The sequence below is a fragment of the Pseudonaja textilis genome, chromosome 2, assembly GCF_049901715.1.
Source record: "Pseudonaja textilis isolate UNSWEBS1 chromosome 2, rPseTex1.2, whole genome shotgun sequence".
In the NCBI taxonomy this organism is placed as follows: Eukaryota; Metazoa; Chordata; class Lepidosauria; order Squamata; family Elapidae; genus Pseudonaja; species Pseudonaja textilis.
This window is the reverse complement of record NC_141991.1, coordinates 6,808,855-6,822,907: the sequence shown is the minus strand read 5'-3', so window position 1 is coordinate 6,822,907 and position 14,053 is coordinate 6,808,855. Positions and strand designations below refer to the sequence as shown.

Genomic DNA, 14,053 nt, shown 5'->3' with positions numbered 1-14,053 from the left:
TGATTGTGCCACTGTTTTCAGCAACTGCAGATAGTTTTGCTTGTTTGTGTCTGGTAGGCATATATTGTGATGCTCAATACTGTGAATTTTAAAAAAAAGATATGTCCATTTTTAAAAATATTCTGGACCAATGTATGTGTCAACCCATAAAATATTTCTATGGTCTTTTTAGAATTGACAACAGAAAGGGAGGGAGGAGCAGTGCAACAGCTTGGAAAGTGAAAGTGCATTCCATAAATAGTTTTCAAAGATAGTAACTGGGTGCCTGAGGTTTCTGCCATGCACAATTCTAACTGGAGAACACGATTGATGACTCTTGGCTATGGATGTGTTTCATTGGAGAATATGAATTATGATATACCCAGAGAGTGGGGGAAAACCAGGGTCAAGAGTGACAATGAATTATGTGTCTCAGAGTGGGCTACACCCAGGCAGTGCTGAACATATTAACTCCCAATAAATCTTTTGAAGTTTTGGAAGTTTGGCTCAAGACTCATAATTTAATTGGGGTAATTGCTGGAATCCTGACAGTATGTAATAGACATGATACAATTTTAAAATGATTTTGCATTAATAAAGTTTATATAGCTCCTGGGGTCACCTAGCTTCACCCCCTCCATGCTTCAGGAACCCCAGTTAAACTCTTGTTGACTGATGGTCTTTCATGAAGCCCTCCAGTGAAGGGGAGATTGAACTTCTCTGTTTCACCATCAAATTGCTCTTCCTTCTGATATGTTTTTCCTATTATTTAGTCAGAATCTGCCTTCTTGTAATTAAGCTCATTTTCCCATATCTTATACTCTGTTGTTGTTGCTTATAAATTTTATTAAGATTGTTTTGTACAGTAAAAGTTAAATCTAAAAAAGAGAAAAAGAAAAATGCGAGAAGCAAAAGTAAGACAGATGTAAAAAAAAAACAGAAAACAAGAATAAATTCTATCCAACCTTCCTTTTAATAAACATTTACATGCTTATTAACTAACTTCTCTCTTAGATGTTATATAAATCCCTTCAACACCTTATTCAATCCACATCTTCTTCAATCACCAAATCCATAAATCATCATTTCGTTTGTTTCTTCTTTCAGCAAAGAGTTCATGTAATGTTTCCAATCATTTAAAAAAGTTTTTTTTTCTCTGACCAAAAGGAACATTGCCATTTCTACGAATTCTGACAATTTCACAATCAATTCTTCAATTTGGAGGAATTTCAATATTCTTCCACCACTTGTGTAAGTTAGTATTTCAGATATCCTAAATGAGCCAATTTTCCATAGGTCTTTGCTAGTTCATTTGATACATAATAATATAAAATGCCAACAATACCAGATACCAATGATACATAATTTAATTTAATTTAATTTAATTTAATTTAAAATTTATCTTAACTCACAGTGTGAATTCAATACAAGTTACATTCTCTCTCATTTATCCATCTGAATATTGTGATGAAAAATAGCAGTCCATTTCATCATGCAATCCTTAACCTGTTCTTCAGTTTCAAATTTTAACAAAAAGCTATACATTTTTGCTCTTACATATTGATAATTTGTATATAATTCTGTTTCAAATTCTGTTTTGTTTTTCTATTCTAAAAAAAATTGGAAACTATATCCTATTCCTCCCCCCAAACTGAAGGTTCTCTCACGAGGCTAGTATTAATTTTTCTATTGAATTGAAGATCTCTATTTAATATAAATTCTTTCTCAAAGAACTGTGCTTTGGACAGTAGGCTTGGTGAATCCGGAGTCAGTAAACAGTCTTCATCTGAGTTTTGGAGCTGGCTGATCTCTAAAGTTGTCAGCACTCTAAAGAGAAGCTGACATGATTCCAATGCATCCCTCAAGGAACAGCCTTTTGGAGCATAGATGGGCCATCTCAAAAGCTTTCTCCTTGCGCAGAGAAGTGCCTTTGGCTTCAGCATAAGACTAGCTTTCTCCTCTGCATTGTTTCCCAGGCTGACTACCAATTTTGCAAAAATCAAGATGTGTTTTATCAATAGAATTCCCATAATCTATTAAGAAAATGATCTAATTAAAAAATTGGAAGATTAACCTCATGAACTTTGACCTCTCAAATTCTTAGTTTTTAGCAATTACTTCACTGTCTTCATTTTTAAAAGTGATTCATTTAAGATCTGCTCTAGAATTTTCACATAAATTGATATTGGATTGAGAATTTGCAGATGATACTAAGCTGGCAGGAATAGCTAACACCCAAGAAGATAGGCTCAAGATGCAGATGGATCTTGACAGACTAGAACACTGGGCTATATCTAATAAAATGAAATTCAATATAGAGAAAAGTGAAGTCCTACACTTAGGCAAGAAAAACTAAAAGTATACATATAGACTGGGTGAAACCAGGCTCAATAGCAGTAACTGTGAGAGGGAACTTGGAGTCTTAGTGGACAACCAGCTAAATATGAGCCAGCAGTGTGCAGCAGCTGCCCAAAAAGCCAATGCAATTCGAAGTTGTATTTACAGAGGGATACAGTCAAGGTCAAGGGAAGTACTAATACCGCTCTATAAAGCCTTAGTAAGACCACACCTAGAGTACTGCATCCAGTTTTGGTCACCACATTAAAAAAAGATGTTGAGGCTCTAGAAGAAGTACAGAGAAGAGCAACCAGGATGATTAGGGGACTGGAAAACACACAACGAATGGTTGCAGGAAATGGGCTTGGCTAGTCAAGTAAAGAGAAGGACCAGGGGACACTTGATAGCAGTCTTCCAATATTTGAGGGGCTGCCACAGGGAGGAAGGGGTCAAGATATTTTCTAAAGCTCCTGTAGGCCAGACAAGGAATAATGGATGGAAACTGAATAAGGAGAGATTTAACCTGGAAACAAGGAGAAACTTTCTGACAGTGAGAGCAATCAACCAATGGAACAGGTTGCCCTCAGAAGTTGTGGGAGCACCATCACTTAAGACTTTCAAGAAGAGATTGGACTGCCATTTGTCAGAAATGGTATAGGGTCTCGCGCTTGGGGAGGGTGGACTAGATGACCTACAAGGTCCCTTCCAACTCTGATTATCTGTATCTGAGAAGTCTGTGATTTTCTAAATCTGTTGTTGTTGTTGTTGCTTTTGAAGATAGGGCAATAGTTTCTCATTTAAGAATATTTGCAACTTAGACAACAGTGGAAAATTTAAATATCTAAAGACCAAGTGGGATTAGAAAACTAGTTTTTCTTTTTCTTTTTTTGGAATTACTGGATTTTTCCATTCTAGTTGCATCATTTCTTGGACAAGAATGTGTTTTACAATATTTCCTGGGAAAAACTTTATCTGGACCCAAATGGAGATCTAGCAGCTGACCTGGATGTCATAAGTTTGGTGATTATCCCAGATGACCCCTTCATCGAAGAGCAACTGGGGACTTTTGAAAGGCAGAAACTTACTATCAACCCAAATACTCTATCACAGCTGAAGTTACTCGGGAAGGTTTGGAAACTACTATCTTCTTTTCTCTGTTTACAGTTTTAAGACCAGACCCATTTCAAGTACACTGAGCCTAATCACCAATGTGGATGATCTACATTCAGAACTGAATATGGGGAAGAAAGCTACATTCACACCAGTTTGAATAGCAATAGGCCTTCTGTTCCTAGGAAGGAGGTCCAAGGGTTTCAGTTCACATGAAATAATTATAGTTAAACATCATGATTTGACTTGAAAAAGAACCCTCACTCAGAAAATTGAAGACTTGAAACATAACTTTGACCCAAAGGAAATAATGTTAGACAGTTTGAAGGAAAATGCTAGTTTGATTTGGCCTTTGGCTTGTAAGAGGAATTACAATTGAAGCCCCCTTGAATGAAAGTGTCCCTCTAAAGCAGGGGTGGGTTTCTACCAGTTCTGTCCACCTCTGAAAAACTGATAGCTCTGAAGAGCAGTAGACATAGAACCGGTTCTATGTCTGCTGATGTTTTTGCCCACCCTCCCACCTGGGCTCTTACCTGACCATTATTTCCAGATTTGTTCATTTCAGCTGCCGTGTGAGGCACAGCTGCAGTTTAAAAAGCAGGAAAAAAGGGCTTTTTGAAAAGCTGCTTCTCTGCACGCAGCATGCTGATGATGATTTACAGGCGCACAGTTCACAGTGTGCAGGAAAGCTCGTAAATCCCAAACCAATAGTTAACCCTGTTGTATCCCACCCCTGCTCTAAAGAACTCCATTGGCCTCCTTTGATTAGATTTGTATTGATTTTATCTATACTATTATCTACCTTAAGTCACTTCTAGGCAAAAGAAAGCTCTAAATTCAACTAGCTATAAATATAGGACAATCAGTATAAATATATACTGATTGGTGTCGCCTAACTAGTTCTTGATCTGAAAGGACTTTGAGCTATCAAGCAGTGCCTTTGAAATAGATCTTTCCAAAGCAAGGCTCCTTCTTGTGTCCCAATTCCTGCAGCACAAAGGAATGCAGTCAGCTTTAGTCTTCATTACTTTACCAAGGTAACAGCCATAAAAATTGAAAGAATAGAATAGAATAAAATCTTATCTAAGACTGATCACGCTAACTTATAAGGACTTTTTCTTTTTCATCTTAACTAGAGTACCTCATGGGAGAAGGATTGTGTTGTATGACTTCAAAAGAGGAAGTCATTGCAATGTTTTATGTAATCTGCAAGGTATATATGAAGATACTCTCCTTATAGAATAGAATTCTTTATTGGCCAAGAGTGATTGGACCCACAAGGAATTTGTCCTTGATGCAAATGCTCTCAGTGTACGTAAAAAGAAAAGATACATTCATCAAGAATCATAAGGTAGAATAGAATAGAACAGAACAGAACAGAATAGAATAGAATACTTTATTGGCCAAGTGTGATTGGACACACAAGGAATTTGTCTTTGGTGCATAGGCTCTCAATGTACATAAAAGAAAAGATACATTCGTCAAGAGTCAAGAATCATAAGGTACAACACTTAATAATAGTCATAGGGTACAATAAGCAATCAAATCATACTAGGAAACAGTCAACATAAATCATAAGGATACAAGCAAAGTTACAGTCATAAGTAGGAAGAGATAGGTAATAGTAAAGAATAATAGAAATGCTTAAATCTTTTTCATTTTGTCCCTGAAAACTTTACAAAGCACAACAATATGTCATTGCCATGAGAAATATGAGAAATATGCAGAGGATACACACATAACTGTTTGAAGCTCTTGGATACTTTTAGCTGAGGTTAGAAATATTCACCTCAGTGAGTCCTAAGATATTAACTTTGGCTTCTTTCTATTTCTGCTTAGTCTCTGCCTCAGTCCAAATGTGTGGAAAATTGCCGTCCTGGATTTGTCAAGCAGAAGCGAGAAGGAGAGCCAGTTTGCTGCTATGGTTGTCCAGAAGATACCATCTCCACTCAGGAAGGTGAGTAACACCAGAGAAAAGGTGGGTCTTGTTGAAATGGATTTATCCAGAGCATTTGGATTAAAAGTCACATTGAAGCTCAATTGTTTTCTTGTTTATTTTCAAACTGCATAATTTCCTATCTAAAGGGAAGAATGCAAAACTTGAAGAAAGATCTGGGAAGAAATAGATGTGGCAGATTGGGCGGCTTTACAACTGCCTGAGAAAAATATCTCTTCCACCAATTTGTTTGGCTGTTTCTTTCCATGTTTACCTTTTAGGAACTTCTCGGTTCTTTGAAACTTGAGGAATTGTCTTAGATTCATTGTGTTTCATCACTTGAACTAGACATAGGTAAAAGTAAAGGTTTCCCATGTCCAGTCATGTCCAACTCTAGTGGATGTTGTTCATCTCAATTTCTTGGCCAAGGGAGCCAATGTTGTCTGAATATAGTTTCATTGTTATATAACTTTTTTTTGATATCAAAATGCTAAGATTTACATCTTGGGAAATGTTCAAGGTATCAGCTGTTGTCCCAAGGAGCTACAATTTGATTGATTAATTGATTAAGAAATTTATTTCTCACCCATCTAGTATTCAGTGACTCTTGAACTTTGAAAGAAGAAATTATTTTTTTTTAAAAAAAATCCTTTTTGTTTTCTCAGATACAGAAAAATGCACCAAGTGCCCAGATGATCAATACTCAAATAAGAAGAGAGTCCAATGTATTCCAAAAGTTATAACCTTTCTGACTTATGAAGAATATCTGGGCATCATTCTGGCTTCTTTTGCTCTACTATTATTCCTAATCACGGGATTTATTTCAATCATATTCATTAAATACCGAGAAACTCCCATTGTCAAAGCCAACAACCGGGATCTCTCTTATATCCTGCTTGTCTCCCTCCTGCTTTGCTTCTTGTCTTCTTTCCTCTTCATTGGTCAACCAGGAAAAGTCACCTGCCTTCTCCGACAAACAGTATTCAGCATTGTCTTCTCAGTAGCCGTATCTTCTGTGTTGGCAAAAACTATCATGGTGGTACTGGCTTTCCTGGCCACAAAACCAGGAAACCGAATGAAGAGGTGGTTAGGGAAAAGTTTGGCCAATTCCATCATCTTTTCTTGTTCTGTTGTCCAAGTTATCATTTGCTCCATCTGGCTGGGAATTTCTCCCCCATTCCCTGACTCCGACTTCCACTCCAAGCCTGGAGAGATCATCTTGCAATGCAATGAAGGGTCTGTTGCCATGTTCTACATCACCCTCAGCTACATGAGCTTCCTGGCTGTCATCTGCTTCACAGTGGCTTTCCTGGCCAGGAACCTGCCTGGGGCCTTCAATGAAGCCAAGCTGATCAACTTCAGCATGCTGGTCTTCTGTAGTGTCTGGGTGACTTTTGTCCCCACCTATCTGAGCACCAAGGGGAAATATATGGTGGCTGTTCAGGTCTTCTCCATCTTGACCTCCAGTGCTAGTCTTCTTGGTTGTATCTTTATCCCCAAGTGCTACATTATCCTTCTCAGGCCAGACCTGAACACAAAGAAACAACTTACTGGCAGAATAAATGTAGAAATATGAACCATAAACCATTATAATATTGGAAGAACTGGAAAGTTATTTAGGTGAAGATATTTATTATGTCTATTATGTACACAGGAATCAAAGATAATACATTAGGCACAAGCAATTCATGAACCACTCATGAACAGGATCAAATAGAAGTGCTATTGTTAGTTCCCCATGTTACAAGAATCTCTCCAGACTTACTGTATTCCCTTAGGAATGATCGGATAAATGGTCAAGGACACTGAGGGAGGTCAGTCCTGTGCCATTTTCTGCAGTGCAAGGGCTCCAAATTTCATCAATTATTCCCATTTACAATTACTGTCTATGTATGTATGTGTTAGGAATAACAAGGTTACCTAACGTAGTTTGGGTAAAATAATATATATAAACTATGATAGTAAGTTTAAGTGTGTGTCACTTTAAACTGCAAAGCATGTAATTTTGGGTGCGGTTGTAAAACTGCCATAAGAGGGAGCAAGAGAACCTGCTGGATTGCTGACGATTGATGGTTTGATGGATTGATGGTTTGCTAACTGCGTGTTCCCTACTGCTGAGTTGCTGAACGTCGAAGGAAAAAAGGAGGTTTGACTTCTTCATATCTCTACTGCGAGGAGATATATTACTGGACTGATATTTGTAAGTTTACTGACCTCTTTTTCAACACTGGACTTTGCAACGGAATAATCCCTGGATGGACTGAATCAGTGAATGATATATGGACTGTTTTTGACTATGCTAAAACTCTTACTGGAATAAGCTATTTTAACTAGCACAGTGTATCTGTCTTACTGAGTGTAAGCTACAAACAACGTTTATCTCACATATTTTGCCTGCCTGACTGCTGTGCACATTCTGCTAGGGTGTATCCCTTCTGCAGTGCAAGGGCTCCAAATTTCATCAATTATTCCCATTTACAATGACTGTCTATGTATGTATGCATGTATGCATATATTGTAAGGGGAAAATAATGGGGACCCCCTTCCAGCACAGTAAAGTTCAGGGGGCCTGAGATGGGTTTGATATTAATATTAATTGCCTGGTGCAAGTTTAAAGGAAATTTTGTAATCCGCATGTGCATCTGATGAAATAGTAGCTAACATGAAGACTGTTGTTCCCTATAGGCTGAAATGATTGGGGCTGAGGCTGTTGGAAAAGAGGAAGTGTATGCTTAAAGCACATGTAGAGATAATCATGTTGTAACATTGAGGTTAAAGGAATGGAAAAGTGCCCCTGTTGCTAGGACAGTGTGGACAGATCTGGAAAGTCACATGATGTTGTTTTAAGGTAAAAAAGGACAAAGGTGAGTAATAGGAAGTTGCAAATCAGCCTCAAGCTGTCCCATTTAACTGCTTGTCTGATTGGCCCTCATTGCAATGTGATTAATGTAAGTGAATTTATGTTTGTTGTGCTTTAAATTCTAATAAACCTCTGAATCCTAAAAGTGAGACTTTTTTAGGTGTGCTGTTTTTTCAATTGTTGTTAAGTGCAGCTATACTCATAATCCAATTATTCCCCCGACAATATGTATGTATGTATGTATGTATGTATGTACCCAGTGGTGGGATCCAGATTTCTTAATAACCAGTTCTGTGGGCATGGCCTAATTTATGGGTGTGGCTTGGTGGTCATGTGACTGGGTGGGCATGGTTTGGTGGTCACATGACTGGCTGGGCGTGGCCAGGTGGCCATGTGACTGGCAAATCAAATACAAGTGGTCCCCACTTAATAGAGGGTTGCTGACCTCCCGAGAGCTACTTGACCTGTTTTTAAGAGTTTTGACAGCCATTCACACACACACACACACACACACACATACACACACACACACACACACACACCCCTTCTAACCCTGCTATTCTATGATTCTGTAATGATCTCCTGCTGGAGGGGGGGTTGGACTAGATAGAAGATGACCTCCGAGATCCCTTCTAGCCCTAGATTGCCATGCTATTTCAGAGACTTCTGAAGCCAGGGTTTGTGTTCTTCCTTCCTCTCCTTTTTTTCTTCCTCCCTCCCTCCATCCATGTATCTATCCATACATACATACATACATTTCATTCACTATCTCCTCCCTCCATCCCTCTCTTTCTTTCTTTTTCTTTCTTTGTCCCTCCCTTCCGTCTCTCCCTTTCTTTATCTATCCCTTTTCTTCCTTTCACTTCCTTTCTCTTTTTCTTCTTTCTCTATTCTCTTTCTTTCCTTTCTTGACTCATTCTCTTTCTCTTTCCCTCTCTCATTCCCTCTTCTCTCACTTTCCCTCTCTTTTTCTTTCTCTTTCCCTCTCCCCCTCTCTCTCTGTGCCTCTCTATGGCTCTCCCCTCTGTATCTCTTTCTGTGTCTCTCTCTCTCTCTGCCCCTCCATATTTTCCCCTCTCTCCCCCCCTCTCTCTGTCTCTGTGTGTGTCTCTCTCTCTCTCAAGCCAGCTGAGCCAAGCCAGCAAACTCTCCTTGGCACTCTTTGCTACTTCTTTCATTTCTTCTTTTTGGAATCCAGATTGGCTGAACAACAATCATCAACCATGGTGGAAGTTTCCCTTTGGGTGACCCTTCTCCTCCTCCTCCTCTTGCAACTGGCAGCTGTGGTGGGGCCAGGAGAATACACACACACGGGGAGACCCTCCTCAAGTGATCAGCCACCTGCCCCATGCCTGGTTTTGCTGTGCTTTGGCACTTGCTTGAGGAGCATCTCCCTGCAGGTGTGACCTTCCCAGCTCCACTACAGCTGCTGGTCAAAAAAGGAGAAGGAGGCGGAGGAGGCAGAGGAGGCGGCGGAGGAGGTGGAGGAGGAGGAAAAGGGTCACCCAAAGGGATGCTTCCACTGCAGCTGGCAATCGTTGTTCAGCCAGTCTGGATTCCAAAAAGAAGAAATGAAAGAAGTAGTGAAGAGTGCCAAGGAGAGCTTGCTGGCTTGGCCCAGCCATGGCTTTGAGAGAAAGACAGAGAGAAAGAGACACAGAGAGACAGAGAGACAGAAACAGAGATGGGGAGAGAGGGGGGAAGATAGGGACTCAGCTGCTTTGCTATTCCCTGCTGTTGCCCTTACCTTCTCAGGCTAGGTGAGGGCAGGGAGGGTGAGCGGCAAGGCCAGCTGCTTTAGGCAAGATGAAGAGGTGGCGATCAAGCATGGGCTAGTAGAAGCCTGGGGATGGCAGCTCCCAATTCAGCCAGCCTGACAGGCTTTGAGGTCGGAGGACCTGCAGCAGCCAAGATCTGAGTGAGCATGGCACCATGGCATCCGCCCACGGGTTCTCCTGGACACCCACTTCTTTGGTGTTGGCTTTACAGAGCTATGGAATGAAGCCTGGGCTGATGTGCAGCACCTTTAGCTGTGCTCACTTGTAAATGTCCAAATAATCTGGAGAAGACACCAGAACAGTTGATCAGGTAGTTCTCCCCCCTCCACAGTGCTCCTCCTGCAGAAAATGGTTGTTCCCTGAGCTAAGAAGGCAAGGAGCTGCGGCTTGGCTCACCTAATTCCAAGGGCTATCCTGAATGGTCCCAATTCAGCACTGAGAGGGCGGATCCCCCTGGCAATCCCCATTGCTTCTTGTCTTGCCTTCTGTTTCATGGGAAAATAAGTTGACCCCCTTTTCTTTGTGGCAGCCCCTCAAATATTGGAATACTGCTATCATGTCACCTTTAATCCTTCTTTTCACTAGAAAATATTAGACCAATTTGTTCTGACCCAAACCTGGTTCCATAAGAGTAAAGACAAAACAAAGGTACCAGCACAACCTTTTACTTGTTCATGAATCCTGTTTCTTCACAGATAAAAAGCTGCTTCCAACTAATTAGTTCAGATAAGAAAGAGCCTTGCCAAGTTTTTGCAAGTCTGCCAAGAACAACAGATAAAGTTCCTAAACAATAAATCAAAGAGTCCCTGAACACCAACTCAGATATTCTAATGTCCACCAGGCTCAAGTATCAAACTTCTTTGCCTTCTGCAAAGAACTGCAATTTCTCAGCTGGCTTTTATCTTCTCAGGGAAGGGCCCTTACCTTCCAGCCTTACTCCTGAGTCGCCCATGCTGCTGCAGCTGCTCTTTCCTTCAAGCAGCCCTGTGTTCATGTGTGTTGGGCACAAGCTTCTCGAGGGCCTCTTCCTCACTGCTGCCAGCCTCCACAATCTCCGAAGGCAGCATTTCACTCCCTGATGGTCCTGGCCTCATCCCTGCGTCACACACAGACCCTTCATCTGAGTCCTCACTCTCCAAGACCTCAGCCATCCACACCTGCTGGCAGAGAACCACAACACAATTCCTGAAGTCCTGGTGGCACAGTGGTTAGAATGCAGGTAACTCTGGACTTCAGAAATTGATCTAATCTATTGTAGTGAGAAAAAGGAGTCCTTCCTCCTTCCTAAGGAGTTTGATCATGACTGCCCCAAGATTGACTCAGCTTCCCATCATTCTGAGGGAGTAAAATGAGGGGCCAGACTGCTTGAGGCAATCTACCCTGATCCCCACCCCCAAATATGACTATGTCACAAAGGTGTCAGTGGTTGTATCTCTTACAATCATTTGCAAATAGTTAAAGATTTCATATTTTTCAAAGGTAATGTGCTAGTCATTTATTGCTCGAGGTGCTCATCTCTGTTTCAAAGCTGAAGAGCCAGCACTGTCCAAAGCCATCTTCATGGTCATATGGCTTGCATGAGTAAATGCCGAAGGTGCACAGAACACTGTTACCTTCCCACCAAAATCGTCCCTATTTTTCTACTTGCATTTTTACATGCTTTCAAACTGCTAGGTTGGCAGAAGCTGGAACAAGTAACTTTATCAAAGATTAGCTGGCAAATGTTCATGTCAAATTCCAGCCATTAACATACTTTTGGGGAAAATTCTTTCTTTTTCTGCTTAGTCTCTACCTCAGTCAAAATGTGCACTTCTGCATTTCTTCTAGATGTAAAATGCTCCTTTATATTGAGGTCTGGCCTCAGGATGATAATGTAGCACTTGGGGATGAAGATGCAGAACAGCAGACCAGCATTTGATGACAATATAGAGAAGACCTGAACAGCCACCATGTATTTTCCTTTGATGCTCAAGTAGGCAGGCACAAAACTTGCCCAGACACTACAGAAGACAAGCATGCTGAAGGTGATCAACTTGGCTTCATTGAAGGCCCCAGGGAGATTCCTGGCTAGGAAAGCTAATGTGAAGCAGATAGCAGCCAAGATGCCCAGGTAGCTGAGGGTGATGTAGAACATGACAACAGAGCCTTCATTGCATTGCAGGATGATCTCTCCAGGCTGGGAGTGGAGGTCAGAGTCAGGGAATGGGGGAGAAACTCCCATCCAGATGGAGCAAATGATAACTTGGACAGCAGAACAAGAAAGGATGATGGAGTTGGCCAAGCTCTTCCCCAACCATCTCTTCATTCGGTTTCCTGGTTTTGTGGCCAGGAAAGCCAGCACCACCGTGATTGTCTTAGCCAAGAGAGAAGAAATGGCAACTGAGAAGATGATGCCAAACACCATTTGTTGGAGAAGACAGGTGGCATTTCTTGGTTGACCAATGAAGAGAAGAGGAGACAAGAAGCAGAGCAGGAGGGAGACAAGGAGGATGTAAGAGAGGTCCCGGTTGTTGGCTTTGACAATGGGAGTTTGTAGGTATTTAATGAATATGGTCAACACAAAGACTGTAATTAGGAAGAAGAGTAGGATAAAAGAAACCAGGATGATGCCCAGATGGTCTTCATAAGACAGGAACGTTATGATTTTGGGAATACAATGAACTTGGTCTTCATTTGGGTATTTATCATCTGGACATTTGGTGCATTTTTCTGTATCTGAGAAAGTCAAAAAGCAATATTTCTTGTAGGTTCTATCCTTTTACATTTTAAGTTTTACAGGACAAGAATTCATACCAGGAGCATTTTCCAAGGTGCATTTCTTTACATCTCCACAAAAGAAAAGTAAGAATTATAACATTTCTATAAAAAATATATGGCAAACATCTATGAAATAAGGGAAAGTTCTAGGATTTGAATGATTTCCTGTGAAATGTGCAGAAACTACATAGAAGCCTATGTTATTATAGGCAAATAATGAATCAGTTAATCTTCCTATGCAAATCTTGTAGTTTCCGCAAGATGACATTTCTTAATATAATGGATTCATAGTATGCCTATCTTGTGAAATCTAATTAGCTGACAGAGGAAACGAGACCTGCAAATAATCTGGAATGGCAATTGGGAGAAGAGCTAATACAGTTATATTGAGGTCCACCCATAAGTGTCCACACGACCTCATTGTGGATCAGTGGTACCTTCTCAGTGATCCTCAAGGGAAGATCCATATAGAGTATGTTGCAATAATCCTTCCAGGAAGTGGACCTAAGACAATTCCTTAAGTTTCAGATAACTCAGATATTGCTAGAAAAATAAATATGGAAGGATAGAGCCAAAATAAAAAGCAGAAGAGATATTTTCTCTGGCAGTGGTAAAGTTTGCACAATTGTTCACAACACTTCCCCAGCCCCTCCTTCAAGGTCTTTAAGCTATTCATTCTTTTAAATAAGAAATTGTGAATTTTGAAAATAAGTAAGAAAACAGATGACGTTCAGTCTGTCTTTTAACCTGCACTTTCATGAAAATGCTGTACATGAAACCACTTCCACAGGGCCTGTCTCTTTTTCTTTTGGTGGCACTCACCTTCCTGAGTAGAGATGGTCCCTTTTGGACAAGGAATGCAGTTGTAGCAGCAAACTGGCTCCCCTTCCCGAGCTCTCTTGGCAAAACCAGGACGACAATTTTCTACACATTTGGATTGAGGCAGAGACTAAGCAGAAAATTAAAAAGTGCCAAAAATATATTAGGACTCACCATGCATGGAAAATGGATATAAACATTAGCCAAGTAGTCTCTGGGCTCCACTTAGGTAAATAGGAAAACTATTTCTAAACTGTTGAAATACAAATATTGACAAATCCCACTCCCCTTTGAAAGTAATCCAAAACCAACTCCCAGTTAAGACACAAACAAAACATTACTTACAAATTAGGACTGTCCATTTTAAAGGAGCTCTTTGTTTTTTGTATAATTTATTGGTTAAATTTTAAACATTTGTCATGCACTTGATTTAAAAATTTCTACTCGGTTTTAGAATTACGTTAGATGAGATGGAAG

General features: G+C 40.3%; 2 protein-coding genes and 1 long non-coding RNA gene across 3 annotated transcripts in view; 1 reads left to right on the top strand and 2 right to left on the bottom strand.

The window, feature by feature from the left end:
• The window catches only part of LOC148126628 (vomeronasal type-2 receptor 26-like), a 67,091-nt gene that overhangs the window by 19,989 nt on the left and 33,049 nt on the right, over positions 1-14,053 (top strand). The window lies entirely within an intron of this gene.
• On the bottom strand, positions 3,954-13,813 carry LOC148126630 (uncharacterized). Its single transcript, XR_015742496.1, has 2 exons — positions 13,751-13,813; positions 3,954-6,890 (listed from the first exon to the last, which is right to left on the bottom strand). It is a non-coding gene; the product is annotated as an uncharacterized LOC148126630 (long non-coding RNA).
• LOC113451937 (vomeronasal type-2 receptor 26-like) lies at positions 10,505-13,706 on the bottom strand (the record flags this gene model as incomplete). Its single annotated transcript, XM_026723328.2, has 2 exons — positions 10,505-12,715; positions 13,580-13,706. Coding segments are annotated over 2 exons (1,098 nt in total), but the record flags the coding sequence as incomplete, so codon positions are not given.